This window comes from Macrobrachium nipponense, chromosome 4 (assembly GCF_015104395.2).
Source record: "Macrobrachium nipponense isolate FS-2020 chromosome 4, ASM1510439v2, whole genome shotgun sequence".
NCBI lineage: Eukaryota > Metazoa > Arthropoda > Malacostraca > Decapoda > Palaemonidae > Macrobrachium > Macrobrachium nipponense.
This window is the reverse complement of record NC_061100.1, coordinates 137,521,012-137,544,902: the sequence shown is the minus strand read 5'-3', so window position 1 is coordinate 137,544,902 and position 23,891 is coordinate 137,521,012. Positions and strand designations below refer to the sequence as shown.

Below are 23,891 nucleotides of genomic sequence, written 5' to 3'. Positions count from 1 at the left end.
TGTCTTGCAATATACCCAAGTGGTGAATTTTACCTGTAGCTTACCTTTTCAGTTTCGAAAACCAGTTTTATCGATAATTTTTGAATTATAATGAAAATTTGACGAAATCTTTAAAAGGTTTCTGCAGTCTGATGTTATTTTCGTAAAGTACCAAATTACTCTTATTCAGTTTTAAGAAACGCAAGTAAATAAAAACAAAAAAATTATAAACATATCATATTTTACAGCCTACTTAAAATGTACCAAGACTTCATAATATGCATGAATCTCTGAGAAAGACTCACTTTGTTCATGAAATATGATCAATATAGTAACATTCTTATAAGATTAAATAATAATTCGATTTCTCTCATGTCCAGAAAGAAAAATGGTAAACCCATTTTATTGAAAACGGACGAGAATAACCTTTCATTGGGGCAGCTGATTCCGCATCGAATTTTACGGACATAGTTCGTGGAAAAAAGGAGGAGAAAAAGAACGCCAACGAGCAATCTACTGGGAATCCCCTAAGTTAATGACTTTAGAATCAATTTCACAAAACATTTCGTGGGAAGAGGGTCTTCATGCAATGTATCTTCTCCCCTAAACTGACATTCCATTTTATCTTTAGCTTTCGTTTTATTTATCTGTTTCGTTCAATGCTAATTTAAGGGATGATGTAGGTTTATGCAAATTTTCTACGCAGCATTTTCGAATCATTATTCAAGGGACAAAATCAGGTGAAGTACAAAGAAAATCTGGTGCGGTTGCAGTGCATGATACGAAAAGTAATTATGACGATTGTATATCATGTAGGGCGTAAGCAAATACACGGATGCGGACACGCAGTAGGTAGAAGGGAAAATATTTAGATACGTGAAGACAATAGATGCAAAGGCAAAGACAAATTATGCGCTACGGAGATGATATTTTTTTTTATTCTACTTTTTAATAATATCACTGTATGTTTTTCTTTATACAATCACCGAATTAACCTTCTACTGGATAATTTGTTTCCATATATGTAAACCTCTGTCAAGAAAGCAATTATATTCACCCAGTAATGGTTGATCACCAGTGACGGTAAAGTAATGTACAAAGACTTGATTTCATACTATGGTAAAACTTCAGATATTTTGATCAAAAAAAAAAAAAAAAAAAAAAAAAAAAAATATAATAATATAATATATATATATAATAATATATATTTATAATATAAATATAATATAATTAGTAATATAGATATCGACTTATATATTCTAGCTGACCAACCCGGCAGTTCCCAAGAAAACTGAACAACAACTGATAAACTCTCTCTCTTTCCCTAAATCCTGTTAAGATGGTTGCTTCAGTTACACTGCTTATCATTTTTGACATTTTATATTTCACCACTTCTCACCCCCATTCCTATTGGGGCTGAACTTAAAAGGCATTGGGAGTGTACCTGTTCATCCCAGTAACCAAGAAAACTATGGATTACACTCAAATATCTGTAATTTTTTACATTTTATTTTTCACCCCTTCTCGCCATCCCTTTCCACCGGGGATGAACTTGGACTTAAAGGGCTTCAGGAGTGTCAATACTCATCTCAGCGACCTTAAAAACTATAGATTTGACACCAATTTCTGTATTTTTTGGTTATTTCTACATATCCTCCCTCTCCCACTTCTTCTCATCCCACTTCCTATCGGAGCTGAACTTGGACTTGAAGGCCATTGAGAGTGTCACTATTCATCTCAGCAGCCTTGAAAATATGGATTAGACACTAATATCTGTCGTTTATTGTTAAAATTACACGCCAGCCCCTTCAGGCCCACCCCTTTGGAGTTAAACTTAAACTTAAATAGCATTGGGAGTGTCATTATTCTTTTCAACAACCTTGAAAACTATGGATTAGACACTAACAACTGTCGTTTTCAGTTACTTTTACTCATCACCCCCTTCCCACCTGTTTCTCTCCCACTCTCTATCAATAGGGCTGAAATTGGACTTAAAGGGCATCAGGAGTGTCACTATTCATTTCAGTGACCTCAAACATTATGGATTAGACACTATTATCTCCTGTATTCAATTATTTTTACACCACCCCTTCCGTATCAGGGCTAGACTTGGACTTATAGGGCGTTGGGAGCATCACTATTCCACTCAGCAATCTAAAATATTATGGCTTAGATACCTACATCTTTCGGTTTCGGTTATTTTTAAATGTCACTCCCTTCCAAACCCTTCCTACTGGGCATGAACTTGGACATAAAGGGCATCGGGAGTGTCACTATTCATCTCAGCAACCTAGAAAACTGAGGATTAGACACTAATATTTGTTGTTTCCTGTTATTTTTATGTCCCCACTTTCCATCCCTCCTTCCTATCTGGGCTAAACTTGGACTTGAAGGGCATTGGGAGTCACTATTCTTCTCAGTGACCTCAAAAACTATCTTACAAACTAATATCAGCCATTTTCGGTAATTTTTACGTCACCCACTTTCCACCCCTTCTCACTCCCTTCCTATAGGGGCTAAACTTGGACTTGAAGGGCATTGGGAGAGTCACTATTCTTCTCAGTGACCTCAAAAACTATGGAGTAGATAGTAATCTGTTATTTTCTGTTATTTTTACATGTCACTCCTTTCCCATCCCCTCCCTATCGGGGGCTGAACTTGGACTTGAAGGCCTTGGGAGTGTCAAAATTATTTCAGTGACCTTGAAAACTATGTCGGTTCCGGTTATTTTCATATTTCACCTCCTTCCCACCCGCTTCTCTCACTCCCCTATCGGAGCTGAATTTCGACTTAAAGGGCATCGGGAGCGTCACTTTTCATTTCAGCAACCTCAAAAAACTTCGATTAGACAATAATATATGTCAATTTTGGCTATTTTTACATATCACCCCTTCCCCACTATTTTTCTCAGCACCCTCAAAACCTATGTAATATCGGTGGTGAACTTGGACTTAATATAAGGTATTGGGAGTGTGACTATTCATCTCACCAACCTCAAATACTATGGATTAAACACTATTATCTGTCATTTTTTATTTTTACATGCCACCCCCTTCCCATACCACCTACCTATTGGAGCTGAACTTGGACTTGAAGGGCATCAGGAATGTCACTATTCATCTCTGCGAACTTGAAAACTATGGATTAGACATTAATAGCTGCCATTTTTGGTTTTCTTTATCTTTCATCCCCTTACCATCCCCTTCCCACAACCCCCTTTGGTGCTCGATGCATTATAAACATACATACATTTATATGTGTATATATACATATGTGTGTGTGTGTTTGTATACATGTATGTATATATGATATATATCTATATATATGTATATATATATATATATATTATATTTTTAGTTCATTTTTTAAATTATTATATTTAACTTTTATGTTGTTCCATTTTTATTAATATTAATACTGAGTCTTTTTTAATTTGTATATTTTGTATATTTTACAGCCCTGATGATGAGACCCAAAGTCTCGAAAATTTGGAAAATAAATGTATGATGCTACGCTGGCTTTCTCCATCGTATTTATATTATATAGATATATATATATACATATGTGTGGTTCTAATGTTACAGGACCTGGACATTTTGCTTTGAGATGTAATATATTAGTCTGTCGTTCTGAGGTTTCAGTATAATAGCACCGTAAAGACATGGCAAGAAAATTCCTTCTCAAGACAATTATTGAGGTTAATTAAAAATAATCGGCATTCTATATGCGCATTGAAACACCTTTCATGGTGCACAGGCTGAACTCAATTTTTAATCAAAGTAGATTAGATTACCTCTTTCTTTTCCTTTTTTTACTAGCTGTTTTCAAAGAACATAAAAATTATCATTCGTCATAGAAACTCAAATGTGATTTGCAAGTCAGCTGAGTATCAGCGACTCCAGATATGAACTATAGATTTTCCATCGTCTTTTAACCTGACGTTCAGTACCTTCAATAACCAGATTATGAAAGCTATCTATTATTGCTTCTCCTCACTCCCACTTTAGAGCTTCATAGTATTAGTTTTCTTTTAACATTATTCTATTTTCCTGTATTTCTGCTGAACTTGACCGATTCTTTAATTACATTCAAATCACACAACAAATGTGCATCAGAAATGGCGGAAATCAAAGATCCAAGTGATTACAAGGGAATATAAGAATAGAATTTCATTCTCTGAATCATACCACAAAACTGAAATGACCAGCAACGGAACCGATCATAAATTACAAAGGAAGCAATTTATTAATGGAGGAAGAGTGATTTCAAAAATGATTGAATTCGCCTATTCATAAATGAAACTAAATATCTCCGGAATCAGCTGCATTGCTTTTGTAAAATTCTGATGACAGAATTCGCATATCCCTTCATTTTAATTTTACAGGATGTCAGAATCAAACTGTAAATTATGTATTATAACAATGAAAAATGTTCAGTGAACTGATAATTAATTATTCAACAATCCATATAACAAGTAACTGACAGATCTTTGATGAAGTCTCTTGAGTATCTTGATTACTTCTCTTATCTCAAATACGCTGCTTTTCGAGCCATAAATTAAAACTCTTCAGTACTGTAAGATTTTATCCACTCGATAAATCTGGAATTATCTCTGGCCACATTAAAAATACCTCATTATTATTTCACAATTTATATTTATTTTAATTGTTATAATTCTTTTCAATCTTTTATATTTTCAACATTATTCTCCATATTAGTAATGTCATTACCACTATTACTGCTACTTCAGCAACTGTGTGGATATTGCCGATTATCATTCTATCTCGTGAATTGTACTGTCTGTACTTTGTATATTCTATGTTTATGGCCCTAAGCTGAAATGAAAGATATTATTATTATTATTATTATTATTATTATTATTATTATTATTATTATTATTATTATTATTATTTTATTATTATTATTATTATTATTATTATCATCGCAGCATAGTCTCTCATTCTGAATTCGCTTAAACATGAACTCACCGTGAACCCTTCCAGTGATGATATTAATTTTTCCATTTTCTGTTTTGAAAAGCGTACGTCATAATTCAGCAAAAATTACATATGTACTGCCAATCATGTGGATTCAAAATGTAATTAAAATTCACGGTTTCATACTGCTCCAATAAGAACAGCAATTACAGTTATCATGTATGATGTGTAATGACTTTAGTTCCTCCGGTAAAAAGACTCCATTGGAACATACTGAAATACATAATTTGTTAATGACCCTGTAATAAGCGTTTGCAGACCTTAAACTTATTGTATAACATTGGAGATTTTTTATTACTTCATTATACGTTCATTTTTTTGTAGCTAAATGCCCATAAAACTTTTTAATTATATCTATTATAAACATGAATCTTTCTTTACAACCGAATGTTTAAAAATTTAAAATTATAAGTTTAGTGACATTTTTAAGCTAGTTATTTTCTTTCGTTAAATTTGAATAGCAAAATAGTAAGTAAAAAAAAAATTCCACATTCCTCGCTCAAAAAGATAAAGACAGCAAATGGATTAAGCACTTTTTGAAAGACAATGGTCATTTCCCAGACTTTTAAGGTATTATATTCAATAACAGTCTTTAAACCTTCACGAGGAATGACGTTTATGCCCTTAATGCCCGCTTCATTGCAACCTCTCCATAAAAGAACACTGCAGGCGAAATTCAGGTCAGATATTGACGACTTCGATTCCGTTTTCGGCAATAATCAATTTTCCTTTTTTTTTCTTTTAGCAGTCCAGTAATTAAGGTCGCCTCATAAAGGATGAAAATAAAATGTAAAAGAGCTTGTAAATCGTCTAATACATTTGAATGGAATATTAGAAACCGATAATTTCTATTTTCCAAATAATTCGGCTCGACTTTTAAACCATAAAAAACTTGTTTTTTTTAAGGGGGGTGGTAAAGATTTAATTGAAAAAGTTAAAGAGTTACCAAATTGCTTGCGTCGTCCTCGATGTAAATATGCAAACTTTCATGAGAGAGAGAGAGAGAGAGAGAGAGAGAGAGAGAGAGAGAGAGAGAGAGAGAGAGAGAGAGAGAGAGAGAGATTTCGTAGGAATGTGGGAAAAAAAAATTTAAAGTTATTTCAATTATCAAAACGATAATTGAAGATTAATGAACAAAAACTGACATAATAGTTGATTTACGTTATATACGATAAGTACGGCATTTTATCCATGTATTGTGAGTTTCAGTGTTCCTTTTATACACTAAAGAAGGGACCATTTTTATAACATTAAGAAATTATTGTTGCTCAAAGGGGCCTTTGATAACAGACGGTCGATCGGATTGTCTTTACTCAACTTGTCAAAACTGTTTGCATACATCAGTGAAATTCTATCAGAATAACTCTGAATGGGTAGTTCAGTAATATTTTTTCAAATAACTGCTTTTTCAAAAAAAAAAAAATCTGGTATATACAAAAAATAGTATGTTTTTTCTTCGAGTTTATGATAATAGCAATAAAATCGATAACTGATAGAGACAAAAAATAAAGGCGTTCTCTGATTTGATCTTCAAGACTTTAGGCAAATTAAAGCTACCATCTAATAAGATACACTGATATACAGATATACAAGGGTTCATATGAAACAAACACAAAAACCATACCTGCACTCATAACACTCTCTGTTTTGAAGTCAATAACTTTATGATTTCACTGTACGCTTGAACAAGTCTGCTCGATATAAGAAAAAAAAAAAAAAGTTCCAAAAGTCTGAATTCCAGGGTTTGTCTTTTAGTTTTCTCTTCAGTTGGAACACACTTTATCTGGGTGTCAACAACATCGTAGGAAGTTATTCTTCTCAATGATATTTACTTTTCTCCTTATGTTTGTAAATGTAACTTACACTTCTTTTGAACGATTTCATGCCTGACCATTCTCCGTCATTTTCATTTCAGGTAGGAATTCCGGTATTGCCTTTAACATTTAACACCTCGATCATTAATACGTGCTGGTAGTTTTTCAGAGCACCAGCTTAGTATTTGTGCTGAAAAGCTAACCCAGATAAGTCAATGATGCGATGAAATGCTCCTTATAAAGTGCCAAGCTTTTTGGCTTTCTATTTCTGACAATTTTGCAACCAAAGAGGACTAAGTTGGCTGTCCGTTTCCCCTGTCCGTTTGTTTCTTAAAAACATTTCATGAACGCTAGGGAACGGATTTTGAAATTACTATGGCAATACTGGACGGACGATTAAGGTCTGATGGTTATCTATGAACTTTTTGAAGATTTTTCGATATAGAATTTGTGCCAAAGCTGTAATCGATATCTACCAAAAGGGTATGTAAATCCCATTGGATATTTTCACCAAATTCCATTAAATCTCATTCACCCAATCTTTGGTTTTTTAACCATCAAACATTTTTTGGTATGTCATTCTATGAGTTCTTCAGGGATCTCACATAATGAATGGTTTTTAAACTATGTCGCATACTGTTAACCAATGATAATATAAGTTACTGGATAATTTAATTTACAATCTTTATTCGTCTGTTACAAAACCCTTCACGTGTTAAAATACAACTGAATGAAATTAATCAGGACCTTGAAGAAAAATAATAAACCACTGTATACAAAGCAGTCATAGCAGGCACTCCCATTTAAAATCAACTTCATTGGTTGGTTTATTTATTCATTTATTTTTTATTCATTTATTTGTAAGTTCGTAAACTCCCAGGTATGGATTGGGAACTTGTAGTCTATATTTGATATATTCAAACTGAGAAAAACAACCGTTTCCAACTTTTCACAAAAATGCTCAAGAGTACTACATTTTCTAAAATTCAGCCTATTCTGTGTATGTTCCCGTATGTGAAAGCATGTGCGTGTACTTGTGTAGGTACATTACTATAAAAATGCACCCCATTGCAGAGCAATACTGACATAAAAAAACAAGAATATGAAAGCTGAAATCTCTCACTAAACTTCCATTCTAGGCCTTAAAGGGAATACACCCAATGTACCCTCTCCCCTTTGCGTAATTTTCCCACTACAGAGAGAGAGAGAGAGAGAGAGAGAGAGAGAGAGAGAGAGAGAGAGAGAGAGAGAGAGAGAATAAAAGCAAACGTGATTTGAATAAAGTTAAATACAAGTAAGGAAATGATACATTATGTTATTTGCATTTTTTTTTCAGGAAAGTAAATTCACGTTGTCGCTCTTTCTGTCATACATCACTCTTAACATCTTTACCTATCCATCTCATTAGATAGTTAGTTTATTCATCTACGTTGATCATATGTATCTGAAAGAACGTGATCATAAGCCCTTCGCTCAGGTCACTCAAGAAAATTGTTCTCTCAATCAGGCTACCCACCTCCAGTCGTTCAGTGGATGTCAGGAGACAAAGTGCTTGAGTCGTCTCTCGAGCAAGGTTACCCTTTCTCCAGAATGAGCCCGAGGGACCGGGACTTACGTCACCAAACCCTAGGCATGGTTAAGGTAGTCCTTCGTCTGCCAGATCTCCAGAGAGCTGACGATGGCAGGAAGTTGAAATGCGTTGCTTTCAACAGCAATATGACCCGCCCAGCGTCGAAAATCATCACAATCGAGATGTACTGTAAGTATGACATATGAATCCAAAATTGTCTTTGTAATACGATAATTATGATTTGCCTTTTCTTAATAAATCATTCATAACTGGCCCTGCTGTTGTATGGGACGCCACTGTACTTAACATTGTAACCGAGTGTGATTTACTGTCACGTGATTTTCTATGCACAAAAATACAAAACAAGAATAGAAAACGTAAAAGCATTTAGTGTTTTAGGACTGTTCACGTGTGTGTTAATGTACTCAGTCATTTGCTCATTTTTCTCTATTCACTTTAAGTTCGTTATAATTGTAACGAAAATAAATATGATTACAAAATTAAAACGATAGTTAGAGAAGAATGGTTTAAGAACAAAGGCGAATGTTATCAGTATATAGGTATGTCGCCTGTAAGTTTGTGCGTTTCTTTTTGCGCGAGCTTACGTGTCTTTGTTTGTGTTTTGCGTCGGTATCTCTGCAGCCTGTTCCTGTGAGAGGTCTGAATATAAGACTTGAAGAAAGCTTCAATAATCTGTTATCTAGTTTTTAGACTTTGCAGTTTAACCTTTTTCGTCCATTTTCGGCAAACTTCCATTCTTTTTTTATTTCTTTATAATAATCATAGATTTGAAAATAAAGTAAGAAGGATAATAAAAGACAGAGATAGTAGCTAATAAAGAACATTTCTCATATTACGTAGTTCAATACACCATTCAAGAGAGCAGGATAAAGGCAGCTATAGTTGTGTCTGTTTACCATTTCATTTCGTTGTACGATTACGTTCTCTATGTGAGAGTCACCTCCTATGCATAATCATGAATGGGAAACCCGGATATTTCATTTAAAGAGAAAGGACATTACCACATATAAGGAATTAGTCTAAACCTTTTCAACATCTTATGGGTCATTTCATTAACTTGAATGATTGTTCCTCATTCCGTAATGATTTTATCTGCTCCCTTGAATATTGTTATTCTGCGGATTGAGAAACCCCTTTTCCCCTTCCTGTTTTAAGAAAAGGAAACATTCTTAATCTCCGTCTAACTTCCCACGCATTTTTTTTTTTTGTAGTTGCCAAAGTTGTTGTACAACTTATTCTTTGAGTGTTTATTTCTTTGTTTGTCGTTACTTCCTGGGTCTTCATTTAAATGGGTATTAAATTAATGTCGAGAGAGAGAGAGAGAGAGAGAGAGAGAGAGAGAGAGAGAGAGAGAGAAGAGAGATTACTGAATTGCAGTAAGAAAAAGATTTAATCCGTACTATTCTTTCTTCCAAACTGTTCTTTGCACATCAGTGCCACCACTAGAAGTCAAAATTGAAGGACTGGAAACGCCCGTGCTAGCAGACACGGAAACCATTATATCCTGTCGCTGCTCAGGTTCCAAACCGCCTGCAACGTTATCCTGGAATCTGGATAGGTCCTCTGGGTTAACACCTCTGCCAGCTCAGGTAAGAGAAAATTGTTGGTACATCCTAGCTTCACTTGGCTATTCGGACTTCGCTAATTTTTTCACTTACTTGATATATCACAATTCTACTTTAAGATGATTCTGTGAATCCAAGAGACGTAATTGTGTTATTTATGGAACATTCTGTCTTAAACAAGTTTAAATAAATTCTGACAAGGCTCTTATTCTGATGAAATCTCGCATATATCAAGTCCAGATAATATCGTATCTTCTGTGTACATGTAACTTTTAAATGCTTCAGAAATTAGTATTGTGTTTTATGCCATGCCATTGCCCTTCATGATGAAGGTAAACTAGACAGGATTATGACATGTTAAAATCTCAGTGTTATGATCCTTTCCCTCACCGACGGGAAACGGAAGGTCCTTTGTGGAAATTTTGGGTATGTCGCGAAATAAATGCTGAGTCACGATAAGGAATTAATAGACAGTCAAAAAACCTACAAAACATTTTGCCGAATAGAACCAAATACGCTGCCTATGAGCGTTTCTTCGCACGAAAAATCGGCGGACTTCGATAATGTTTTTATAAATTTGTGTGAGAATTGAAGAATAGAATGACTATTGTTTTAATATCATTATGATAATGAGATATAAAGTGTTATTAGGCCAGTGGCAATCATGCCCTCTTTATAATAACGTATTCAAGAGTCCCTTTAAAAGGAAGAATGCAAATGTGATTTTAATCCACTCGAATTGCTGATTCCAAAGGGGGTGAATTGGCATTGGGAGAGAGTATTCAAATATATCTTATTTTTTCTCTTTTAGCAGATGATATTAGGTAAAACATATTTCGATAATGACGGTTGAGAGATTATTCCCTTTAATCCATAATTTAGCATTATATTAATTTGTGTATTTGTGCATTTTAAAAAAATGTGAATGGAAATTGCAAAGTCGATGGAATGAATAGTACAAACGAGTTTAAGGTAAACTACCAAAAACCTTCCAAACTTCCAAACCATCGACACAATCCCCTTCAAACGTAAATGAATTGCGATTGAGTGAGCTTTAAACCCTCGAAATTTTGGGTAATACAGTCTTGAATGTATAGAAACTAACATGTGGTTTTATAATGTTGTCTGTCATATATTGGAGTTGGTTTCCTATGAGTAAAAGAGAACATTTTTGTTTGAATTCAAAGTTCTAATTTACCATCCCTTCCTTTGCGTAAAGGATTCGAACTGTAATTTCAGGGTTCCGACAAAAATATTGCTACTGATCCAACACACAACCAAAACGCTCTCTTAATTCCAACTTTCTAATTGCTTCCATATTTCCCTATTTTGTGCTATATTCCAGATTGTGTTCGACTCCTAATAATTCATACTTTCTGTTCTTCGAAACAAAATGAACAAATAAATGGAAAAGTAATCAGATGCTGAATAAATAACCCTCATACGAGGGCAACTGTATTCTAACCATTAAAAGAGAATACTGGCCGCTAAATTACGTTATTTTCCTAGTGAAAAGCTCTTATATTCAGGATTACATCTGAAGGGGAATACTACAGATGATGGGGTTGGGGGAGCGGGTGAGGTGGTGGGAGACGGAATTAGTTTCGTAGTCATAGCCCTTGGGATATTATAGAAAATGGGCCAAATATTAATATGGATGAGGAGAAACTACAGATAAATTTCTTCGAGTTACAAAGTCTTTCAGGGGGTATGTTCACGGGTACCCAGACAACCCTTGGGCTTGGTGGTGAGGTCAAGAACAATGTACATTTATTTATTTGAAGTAATTATGCTGAGGCTGGCATTTTTTAAAAGTCCCTTTACTGGCTTATTTTTATCGAAAATTGTGGTATTCACTTCCGTTATTCAGGTCTGATATTATTTTTTTCATTAAACAGACGAACAATAAGGTATAACAATGAAAGGAGACTTTTTGTTGTTCGCCATTTCTTTATTTTAGGAATGTTAGTCTGCATGAATGCTTGTTTCTCATTGGTCTTCTTACATGTTTATCTTTGTTTATATTTCATTAGCATTATTTCATCCTTATTTTCATGAATTTCATGCGTTTTTTTTTTTCTAGCCCACATTGTGTACTTTTGAAACTCTAAATGAATGAGACAAGAAACTTGGAGATTCTTTTAAATCTTTTGAACCCTTTCATTTTACTTTTCGGTCCCATAGATGGAATTTCTCAAAACTCTCAGGATATCAATAGACGGAAGGGCTTCCGAAGATCCATGCTCTCTTCGGGCTAATGGCTGCCAACTTTATCTCTGAGAGAGATTAAGATTACACATCCGATCATTTCTCGCTTTAACTTTTTCCATCTAAACGGAGATTGACTTTCTATTCTTCACGAATGCTGGAGGGTGAGCGGAACGTTTTTCTAAAGCAAAAGGACTAAGGAAACCGGCACATAGGAAAGAGATAAATGGGAACCTTAATTGGTTTCTAGACTGAATTACACTGATGCAAGAGTTCCTGCCCAGAGTAGAGAGAAACTGTAGTATGAGATGTGGCTAATAAGTTGGCAAGTGTATGCCATTCAAATCTTTCTTCTTTTATTTATAAGTCGTGAATCAAGTTTGATAAGCATTTGTAGTTAGCTAACAAGCCAGAAGCCATTATGTTAGCATTATAACTTAAGCTTCTGTTACAATCATGGAGACGTATCTTCAGGAGAGGAGTCGATCACTACGCAAGTTACGAAAAGTTTAAAATAAGATTTGTTGCAGTTTTCAAACTATACAGTTACTGGAATCGAATCGTTTTTCAGCGTCACAGGAAAGTAGAGTAAATGAACTGGATAGATGTTTCGGTGGTAGTATCATCAAGAAAAAATATTACCATTCGATCGTTGTGCAGGTAATACGAAGTATATGCCTTCCATTAATAATAATAATATATATATTATATATTATATATATATATATATATATATATATATATATATATATATATATATATATAAAACAAGCTTTTTTTGGCACTTTTCATAATAACCGATAAATCAAGAACAGAAAAATGTTTTAAGAAAATCCGCAAAGTAAGTCCGACCTGTCATGATTCAACCCTCGATCAACAACTGCCTCATACAGCTAGCATGCACTTGACGTCACTTCCGTCCCGGTATACTTTATTTAAGTGATTTGACTGCAATAAATCAAGCGTCCCTGCAACCAGCTGACCCTGTACGAGAAAAATGATCGTGGAACATGAAATCCATTTTAAGAACTTTAGTGCAAAGGCCTTTTTCAGTCTTCCCTTGCTGTTTCCACTTCGTCCAAACAACGCAAAGGTAGGAAACCCAGATTTATGTCGTCGAGACTGATGGAAGAAGATCGCTCGCCTTTCTCTCTCCGAGGGATAGGTAGGGAAGGACTCTTGCGATTATATGGTTACAAAGAAATATCTAAACTATATGAATTAGTTTTGCTTAACACTATGCTAACTCATTTACTACCATTGATATAATATTACTTCTATTACCGATGGCATATATTTATGGCATTAAAAAACATCCCAGTGAAAAGTAATTGCTGCCTGGCCTATATAATTATTCTAAAAACGAATGCCGTAGGGAAAGTCCCGAAAATATGAGGCAAATTATAGCGAGATTAATTGCTGTGATTCATATCAAAAGTTGTCTGTCCTTAATGAAATGTTGCCGGTTTTAAATCACGGCTCATATTAGTCTTGAAGTTGCCGTCTCATTTCTGTAAGATGTATATTTGGCCAATGTAGCATTCGCTGGCCAGTTCATTTGATAAATGAGGGCTTTACATCATTAAAGACAGTATACATGATTAAGATCAGGTTCGAATATACCTGAATTTATATACGTATACATACATACATACATACATACATACATACATACATATACATACATACATGCATACATACAAACATACACACACACACACACACACACACACACATATATATATATATATATATATATATATATATATATATATATATATATATATATATATATATATACATCGTGGAGAGCCTGCTCTCTCCAATACTACTAGGCAAAAGTTGCGTAATTCTGACCGAACCGGGAAGTAAGAAATAAAAAATCACGTAAACTTCTGAGAAAATCTTTGTTAAGATGCTTTTAAGCTAAATAAAAATATGAGAAAGATTCACTAACATTTTGTCCTTAAACATTGCGGCAAACTAAACCTTTGCATGACATTGACATATACTTTGTTATTGCATCAGGAACGTATGAGAACATTACAGTTTTCATGATTTTGTTTGGCACACCAAAAAAACAGTGATAGGAGATATAAAATTAGAAAGATTATATTTCAATGCAATGCTTAAATATATATATATATATATATATATATATATATATATATATATATATAATATATATATATATATATCTATATATATAAATATTGTGTGTGCATGTTTCTTGACGGTTCCTTCCCTGAATAAGTCTCCAGAGATAAACAAAACGAAACATTACTCACTTCTACATTCAACCTTTATCTGCTGAATCATGAATGAACCCAGCTAGCGAAAAACTTCTACACCCGCATAAGATATTTACGCCGAAGGCCTTTGCAGAATTCTTTACTTACGCTTCGCCACTCATCTCCATCAAAACCCCCCGGATATCAAGGCACTTCTATTACAATACCTTTTCACACTATTAATGAACCTCTTGTCAGGTCTTCCTCCCATTCACCTATTCTCACCTTTTAACTGGGGTATTCTCCACACGTCTTACGATTTAAAATTTTTCACTGTGCATAAATGACACTAAATTTACGTTTATGCATACATTCCAGCTTTAACCTCCAAAGACAATTCTCTTCTCTCCCAAATCTTTTGCATACACTGCTATCGCCCTTGTACTACCTAGTCTGTGAATGGTCTCTTCTATTTCTGCCACCTTACGTAACATTGCCTCCCAGAACCTGAGGAAAACAAGTGTTCTACCTCCTCCAACACTGCAATATTATGGATACTTGTTGTATATGTTGACAGAACATTTGCTTTCCTTTAGGTAAACGTCCTTGGATGAGAGTAAACTTTGATCGTTATTCAGGTCGGATTTTGCAACAGGAATGTATTTTCTCCAGCAACATCATTAGTAGCAAATTAACTTGGTTAATTTTTTGGGTAAATATATCGTATATTCATCGTTAGATTAAATCTCAGTGAAGTAAATATCATGCGTGAAAAGCACTTCTATCGAGCTAGAGATTTTGTCCCTAAAAAGGATCACTTATTCAGGTCGTTAAAGTATTGTTTACGTATTCATTTCAAACTCTATAGGAAAAAAACTGTTGGGCTGATAATTGGGAAGTTGTCTTAAAATTTTAAAGGGAAAGAGCTCACGTTTACGAATGAGAGACACATATTATGTTTCGGTCTTTTCTAACTTTTTTTTAAATTCAATTTTTACAACAGCAAAACAAAATTCATTTTAAGATTATTCTTGTTCTGCCTTGGATTTTATATTAAGACAGTAATGTTCTTTAAGGACTGTCTCTGGAAACCCCTATTTCTTTTGCTTTCTCAAGGCATTTTGTTTCTATTTCAGAGAGTGAAAGATTCCCATAATGCAATTTCAATGAGGTGATTTTATAACTAATAAACACTTTTCCTTATTGCATTCCAGTCGTCCATGGATCACAACACCACAGTAAGACGTGCTAGATTATTGCCTACACCAGACGACAATGGTAGAGTTCTGTCTTGCACGGCAACAAATCCGAAAGTTCCCGGATATTTGATCGCAACATCTCACGTACTCGTTGTTCACTGTAAGTACTACTATTTGTCAGGAATTTTTGTCTATGACCTATGCGAAGTTTTGTCCCTTTAATAAGTGATTCTTTATATGTCGAATTCGTTATGTATTGGGAGTATCCTCCGTTCAGAAGGAATTATTAATTGATAAGTTTATCTGCCCAATCCAGGAATCGAACCTGCAGGCATGTAGTTTAGAAGCAAATTGATCTAAGTCGCCTGACCAAGCTAGATGCATTTATCAATTACAATTCCTCTCTCGTGCAAATTCTTTTGAATAAATAATTGTGACCTAAATGTGTGTATATATATATATACATATACATATATATATATATATATATATATATATATATATATATGTATATATATATATATATATATATACATATATATATATATATATATAATATATTTTTGTCTGCTGTGTATAATGAATTGAATACGATTAAGATGGGGAACGAGAGAGAGAGAGAGAGAGAGAGAGAGAGAGGAGAGAGAGCGAGAGAGAGAGAGAGAGAGAGAGAGAGAGAGAGATATGCATTACCTTATAAGTAAGAATACCAGAGGGCTGAAGGCAATTAATCATATTATCTATAATGTTTGCGTCATTACTTGATCCTCGGTAATTTTTCATGAGTGAGAAGTCATATATTTTACAAGATGGCTATTCACGTTATTTTTCCCTAGAGTTTATCAAGCAAATGATCGCACAGCGTACCGAAAAATACCGACTTCCTCGGTGCACACGTCAATACATTAACTAATTAGCAATGTCAGCCATGGTAATAATATTAAGAAAATCTTTGACGATGTGGAAACAACGTATCATGCGAAACAGACGTCTTGCCAGGGAAGTCAGTGTCCGTGTGAGGGAGGAGAGAAAGCCTGGCATGCCCCGAAAAGGTAACGCTGATTACCTGTCCATCATCGCATTTCCGTAACCTTCCAGTTCTGGTGCATCTGACTGATGACCATATTCATATTAGTGCGTAGTGTGTGTGTGTATAAATAGTTATATAGTTTATAGATGCATAGTACACATAACACATATATATGTATATATATATATATACATATATATATATAATATAAATATAAATAATATTATAGATATATAATATTATGTATGACTGGTAAAAATACAAAAGAAGAAAATTACTATATTTCAGAGACTGCTATCTCCCTCTTCAGGTAGATGAATGAGAAAAGTTACAGAAAAGGTGGTATTTATACCGAGAGATCCATCCACAGGTAAGCCAATTTAGGTCACTCCCACTGATAATCCTCCTTTAATCCTCTTAAGCATTGGTTGAATGAAAACTTTATCAATGACATCTGAATCCCATGCGCCCTTTGAGATGTTCATTACCTGTCTCTCTTTAATCAAGGCCGAGTCTATCATCTGACTCTTGTACCAGCAGTTGCTACTATAAATTGAGGGAAAAATTAGCCCCTATTCAGATCATTTCTCATTGGCACTTGACAAAATAATAAATTTAGTTGAATTATGTGTATCTAATAACGTATTTTCATTCGGGGAATCATTCTATAAGCCAAAATTCGGGTGTAGTATGGGTAGTCCTTTAAGTCCTGTTTTAGCCAGTCTGTATATGGAATACTTTGAAACTACAGTAATAAATGCAATAGCACAAACACATGCTGTGGATGAGATATGTAGATGATATTCTAACATTTTGGGATAATAGGTGGGGCAATTTTATTGAATTTCTTTCAAAATTAAATACATTAGTGCCCAGCATCAAATTTAAAGTTGAATGGGAAACAGACAACAAAATTCCTTTTCTTGATGTTTTAATAATTAGAGACACGACAGAATACAAATTTACCATATAAGAAAACCAACGTTCTCACTTTCATACATTCACTGCTTTAACTATCATGACATTCCTATCAAGATAGGCGTAGCCAGCAACCTATTCTTAAGAGCTTTATGAATTTGTTCCCAGATTTCCTGGAAAAAGATTTTGAACTAATTTGTAAGCAGCTTTCGTCTTTAAGGTACCCTGACCATGTAATTGAGAAAGCAATTCACAAAGCAAATGTAATTTTCTACTGAACCCCTCAAGACAAGACCAGAGATACACCCAACAATAAAATAAAAATTCCTCACCTGGACAGGATTAAGTTGGTGACCCAGACTCTCAGAAAATCTAACCCTTTTGCATTTACTTACCCAAACACCTTAGCCCGATCCCGGATTAACGTCCAACAAAAGACATCCCCCAAGGACACAGGCGTTTACGAAATCCCATGCCTGGACGGTGACCAATCTTACATCAGATTTACAGGAAAATCACTTCCCCAGAGATTAATACAACATAAACGGTCAGTTAGGTATGGACAACAGAACTCAGCTATTTTCAACCATATAAATATACATAACCACAGAATAAACTGGAATTTTTCATGTATAATTTATAGCAGCAACTGCCAGTACAAGAGTCAGATGATAGAATCGGCCTTGATTAAACAGAGATGGGTAAGGAACATCTCAAAGGGCGCATGGGATTCAGATATCATTGACAAAGTTTTCATTCAACCAACGCTTAAGAGGATTAAAGGAGGATTGTCTGTGGGTGTGACCTAAATTGGCTTACCTCTGGATAGATCTCTTGGTATAAAAACCACCTTTTTGTAACTTTTTTTCATTCATCTACATGAAGAGGGAGACAGCAGTCTCTGAAATATAGTATTTTCTCACTACATTTTGGCGTTTTTATGGGGTTCCCTTATTATTATTATTATATATATATACATATATATATATATATATATATATATATATATATATATATATATATATAAAGTTTATGCATATAAAGTACACATAGCACGTGTATAGCCTATATATATATACATATATATTTACGTTTGTAAGTCGTTATGGCTGAAAGGAATATTAATAATTGCATATGACGTGCCTTAGGGGCCTAGTGCGACTCACAAATGTAATATTAATGGAAAAATGAGCACTGAGTAAGAAAAATAAATGAAATAGATAAGGTCGCCAGGAAAAATAGTCTGATTACGTTAAAATAACTGAAACTGAAAATGGCGGGTAGAACTCATGTAAATGTTATGCCAAATGATAGAAAATGTATGATTACAAATGTTAAACCCAACAAGAGATGGACTGGGCTACCACCTTGACACGTAACAAGATTTCAAGCTTGCTGCAATTGACGGGCTTGGTAATAATGGATACTAATATCTTCTACAGGAGCAGGGGGCACGAAATTCAAGGCAGCAGGAATCTGGAAGAGCATTCCAGGTTACAATCGAAAAAATACTAAAACTTCTCTCACAAGAGTTGAATAATGCACTATAGAGGGAATTTATCATGAAACCTATTCACAATAATGCACTATGGTGGGAGAACTCTATGAATAAAATAACTTAATTAATATTTTTGAATAAATCATAAGGGGGAACACGTGAGTGCTAGGTGTGGGACTAAGGCTTTCGTAGAAAGAAAAGGAAAATTTGAATATTGGAAAATAGTTGGAGTTTTTCGGCTTGGAGGGATAGGGGCTGGTTGAATTTGCAACTTCTGGACGTACCTTAGCTTACGAGTGCATATATCTTGAGATGGGATGCAGACTTCAACCAGGGAAGGTTAACAAAGAGGGTTAACAAAAAGGTTAACAAAGGAGTTAGAACGACCCAGAGCAATCGCGGGTCACCTCAGTTCAGGCAACTTTGTCTGAAAGGTACAAAACAGCCAACACAAAGGTGTGGGAAAATAGACCTTAAAGCTAAGAGGAACTAAGGGTCCAACCAGCAGCCCATGCACCCCCGTGACCTGCCTTTCTATACTGATTTCCCTAAACTTCCCCCCCCCCTCCCCAATTGTACGATGCGGGGTTAAGAACGGCTGCCTCCGCTACCCTAGTTTTGAATTACTGAACTCTGGCGGGAAAGGCGGATTATAAAAACGTAAATATATATATATATATATATATATATATATATATATATATATATATTATATATATATATATCTATATATATGTATCTATATATCTACACATGTATGTATATATGTCATATATATTACTATAATATATATAAGTTGTATATGTATGTATATTATATAATTAGCAAGTTAATCTATTATATTATATAGAATTATTATATATTTATATTTAATATATTATGTTATAATTATAATATATAATTTAGTAATTAGGTTATATTATGATATATAGGGTATATATCATATATATATATATATATATTATATATTATATGTATATATGAGAAAGTTAGTTTCATTTATGCAAATGTCAACTTCCTTTTACTAAACATTTGTACAATGGTGCACATCTGCAACTTTTCTTGGGGATATTTAGCACAACTTTACAGCTAACAAGGTTGTCACCATCCCGGGCAACAATAATGAGTTTACTACACTAAACAGTGATCCCATGAATCTGTGACTTTATAAAATTAGGATAACAACGATCATTGTTAAATCAGCTTCAGAATACTTCCCGATACGTACATCTCCAAAGAAGGCTCATTAGCAACGCGTTGACCACCCCTTCACACACTGTGTCAATACTTCTACCTTGTTTGCACTCGTGCTAGCTCTGTGGCATCACCAGGGATTCCGAGTGTAGTGGTCTAAAGTACCAAACTCCACTCACGGTTTCATCAATTTCACTGTCAAAACAACCTTACCATTCTAGTGTACAGCTAATGTGTAATAATAATAATAATAATAATAATAATAATAATAATAATAATAATAATAATAATCCTTGCAAAAGAAAGGGTTCTGCCGGGGTTAACCGGACCTGAAGAAAGTTATATTGTCATCGGAGCGCCTGAGTGTAGAATTACAGAATATCCCTACACAAATAAAATGACAAGACGCGAGATCAGAAAATATAACAGTGCAAAAGCTTTTAAATTTAGATTTCAAAAAAAATTTATTTGAAGCCATAGTTTACTGAAAAGTTTGTTATTGCGTCTGGAAATATAGCAGCTTGATAGAAATAGTACTGAAGCAATCTAGATGCTTCATCTTTATTATATATCATAAAATGTTTAGCTTGTCTGAACACGTCAAATTCAATGGCAAAGCTTTCCTATTTTTCCATCGTGTTTCCATGTCGAATGAATAGTTAAATATTGTTGCTTCTCCCTTTGGAAATGTTAAACAATATTTAGTATGCATTCTCAAAGGAGGACAAAAAGAATATTGTTGACATCATCAGGCATTCAAGAATAGTACAGATATGTCTTTTGCATGACTTTATGTTTGAAAAACGATCATTAGAGGTTGATGAGTTTTAGATCGAGCGGAAAACTGAGGGTCACTCCAGATTGTTTTGATTTTAGTTTCAGTTTTTCCCAGGTCGGAAAATATAGACTATAAGAGCATAAATTTCTTCAAGTGTTAAATATGATATTTGATGATGAAATTGATGTGATCGTTTATTTAGTCACAAATAAGGAGAGCCCGTGAAATTAAAAAAAAATGAAATAACGCAAAAACTAAAAAAAAAAAAAACAGTTTCACACTAAAGCCTCTTACAAAATGCAAATTTACACCGAACGTCAGTATTGTTCCTGTGGATTCTCCCAGCGACAAATTCCGAGAATAAAATAAAGAATTCCAAAACAACTTGATTCTCAAGAAAATAAAGTAAATTTATTAAATTATACTTGTTCTATATTCTATCTCAGATAATGAATGCTAGACAAGGCTAACTGTTAGTGTATATGACATGTGTTACGTTGGATTTGAACCATAACACATTTATTGATTGATTGATTTATTCATAATTCTTTTCACACTTAAATTTTTTAAAAATAGACAATCTACTTTTTGGAAGATTCTTTTCAAAGTTATTGAGATTTAGAACTGTTTCATATGAATCTTTGCCTTATGTTAACAATGATAATTTAAACGATAATAGTAGTTAACAACTTAAAACCTTGAACATGATGTGCATGATTTCACTGAATACAATGTTAAAAAAATTATATATACATATATATATATATATACATATATATATATATATATATATATATATATATATATATATATATATATATATATATATATATATATATATATATATATATATATATATATATATATATATATATATATACATACTAGTAACGGGCAGTTGATCAGATTGCAAGCCAAAAGTCAATAGAAAATCAAAACATGAATACCTTCATGGATAAAAAGTCGTTGAGAGAGTGAAAACTCGTCAGGCAACGGTGCACGAAATCGGAGTCTGCAATACAGCCCCCTTAAACGTATGACTAAATTCCAAACCACTTCTCGGAAGACTGCTCTACAAATTTAAAGCAAAGGAACAGCAAGACCTCTGTCACTTGGCAGTTTGACATATTGGCACCAGAGCAGAATAATATGGAAGCTGACGCTCAGCCGAATGAATAGCGAGGTCTAATTCGAAAAGCGCAGCCACTAAAGGTGATGGAGGAAGTTCTATCTCCCTTCGCCCCTAAATCGTAGTTAGCCTTTCTGCTGTTTTGTATGAAAGGTAATCATCTTTGAGATTGAAGGCATCTCAGTACTGGAACGAAGCCTACGCACTGGCAAAATGAATTATCTGAATAAAGTTACGCAAATGCTACTGTTTCTGATGCGAAATTTTGCAAACACGGCCATGTTTCCTGGTAGTATATGATATTTATATATTTCAGTGGTACCAATCTGTTAGTCACAATTAGGTGATAAATAATTTTTTATTTAAATCTAACAAAGAGCCTTTAAATTTCTATTGTCTAGGACTTTTTTGTAGTATGCTTATTCCTGGAAACAGTGAAACCGAACGAAAAATATAGGAAAAGATTTTACGCTTTCCAGTTTCCAAGAAGGAATCAGACACATGCATCTTAGGATAAACTGAGACCATATACCACGACACCGAAGAATGTAGGAGTCCTATCTATACATTTCCAGATCAGATTTAGTTTACAGAACGAAGCGTTTTCAAATATATGAATAAATCGAAAAGAGTGCCTTGTTGGTTTGAAAATAATAATCATAATGCACTATGAGCAGACAAACTCGCCTGGAAATATATAATAAAGAAAAAGCTCCTCTATGATAATCTGAACTTCTGGACTGTGATTCGCCAAGCCACCACCATATCAACTCGACCACAAAAGGAATAACAAGGTAGGGAACCTGATATACTACTGCATATACTTTGGAACAGTAGTGGGTCTATTGCACCCTATATCGAAGGTTTTACTGACTCCCCACCCAAAACATCAGCGAGTAGACATATTTGATTTTCCTTTCCAAAGGCAGTGAGGGCAAAGCAGTGTGTCCTTTTCAATAAAAACACCAAAAATCTGGAGTTGATCAGAGAAAGTCTAAAATGGCCAACGTTTTCAGAAGAAAAGGAAGATGGCCCAGAAAGATATGGATAGATGGTGCGGAAGAATATTAGAATGAAAAACCTAACATCTAATCATTTTGAGACTGTTCACAAAGCAAAAATGAAACGTATGCCTGGAAGAGGCCCACAAACAACACGTAAGGCTTCTCTGTGTGTAGGAAGAACCGAATCAATAGACTTATTTTACAGAGGGTTAATTCTTAATTCAACAATTAAGGGGTTATTTATGTTATGATAACTGATGCCTTGGTGCTATGAAGCCAGCTGCCCATTAAAAGAATTATTAATCAAAAATATGGCTTACAGCATATATATGTACATACATACATACATACATACAGACATACATACATACAAACACACATATATAATTTTACATGAATATATCTTGACATACATATATTTGATTTAAGCATCAATATTTCATTGTTACGTTTCATTTTGGATCTTAGATGGAGGTGTCCTTTCGTATAGAAGTGTCCCTTTCATAATTCAATTTATCCCAGACAAGACTTTATTCACAGCATTCTTTTCATCTTATTTCCATTTTAGTTTAAAATTTTGGAGGTAGTTGTGACTAAGAAAAGAGTCTGGCGGGGACGTTCAACTGGACGAGACTTGAAGTGACAGAGAATGGAGCCACGGAAACAATGGCACAATAGCAAGAGCTCTGTTGCCGAGCTGCAGACTTGGAGTGTTATCAGCCAGTCCACCTTAATTATAAATAAACCTTAAATGAA

The 23,891-nt window shown here is 34.1% G+C and overlaps 1 protein-coding gene across 1 annotated transcript in view; it reads left to right on the top strand.

Annotated features, from left to right (window-relative positions):
- The window catches only part of LOC135211216 (hemicentin-2-like), a 222,157-nt gene that overhangs the window by 102,888 nt on the left and 95,378 nt on the right, over positions 1 to 23,891 (top strand). Inside the window, exons 7-9 of the mRNA XM_064244453.1 lie at positions 8,298 to 8,549; positions 9,816 to 9,970; positions 15,600 to 15,744. Coding sequence (XP_064100523.1) covers positions 8,298 to 8,549; positions 9,816 to 9,970; positions 15,600 to 15,744 — 552 coding nt within the window. The remainder of the gene's footprint in view (positions 1 to 8,297; positions 8,550 to 9,815; positions 9,971 to 15,599; positions 15,745 to 23,891) is intronic.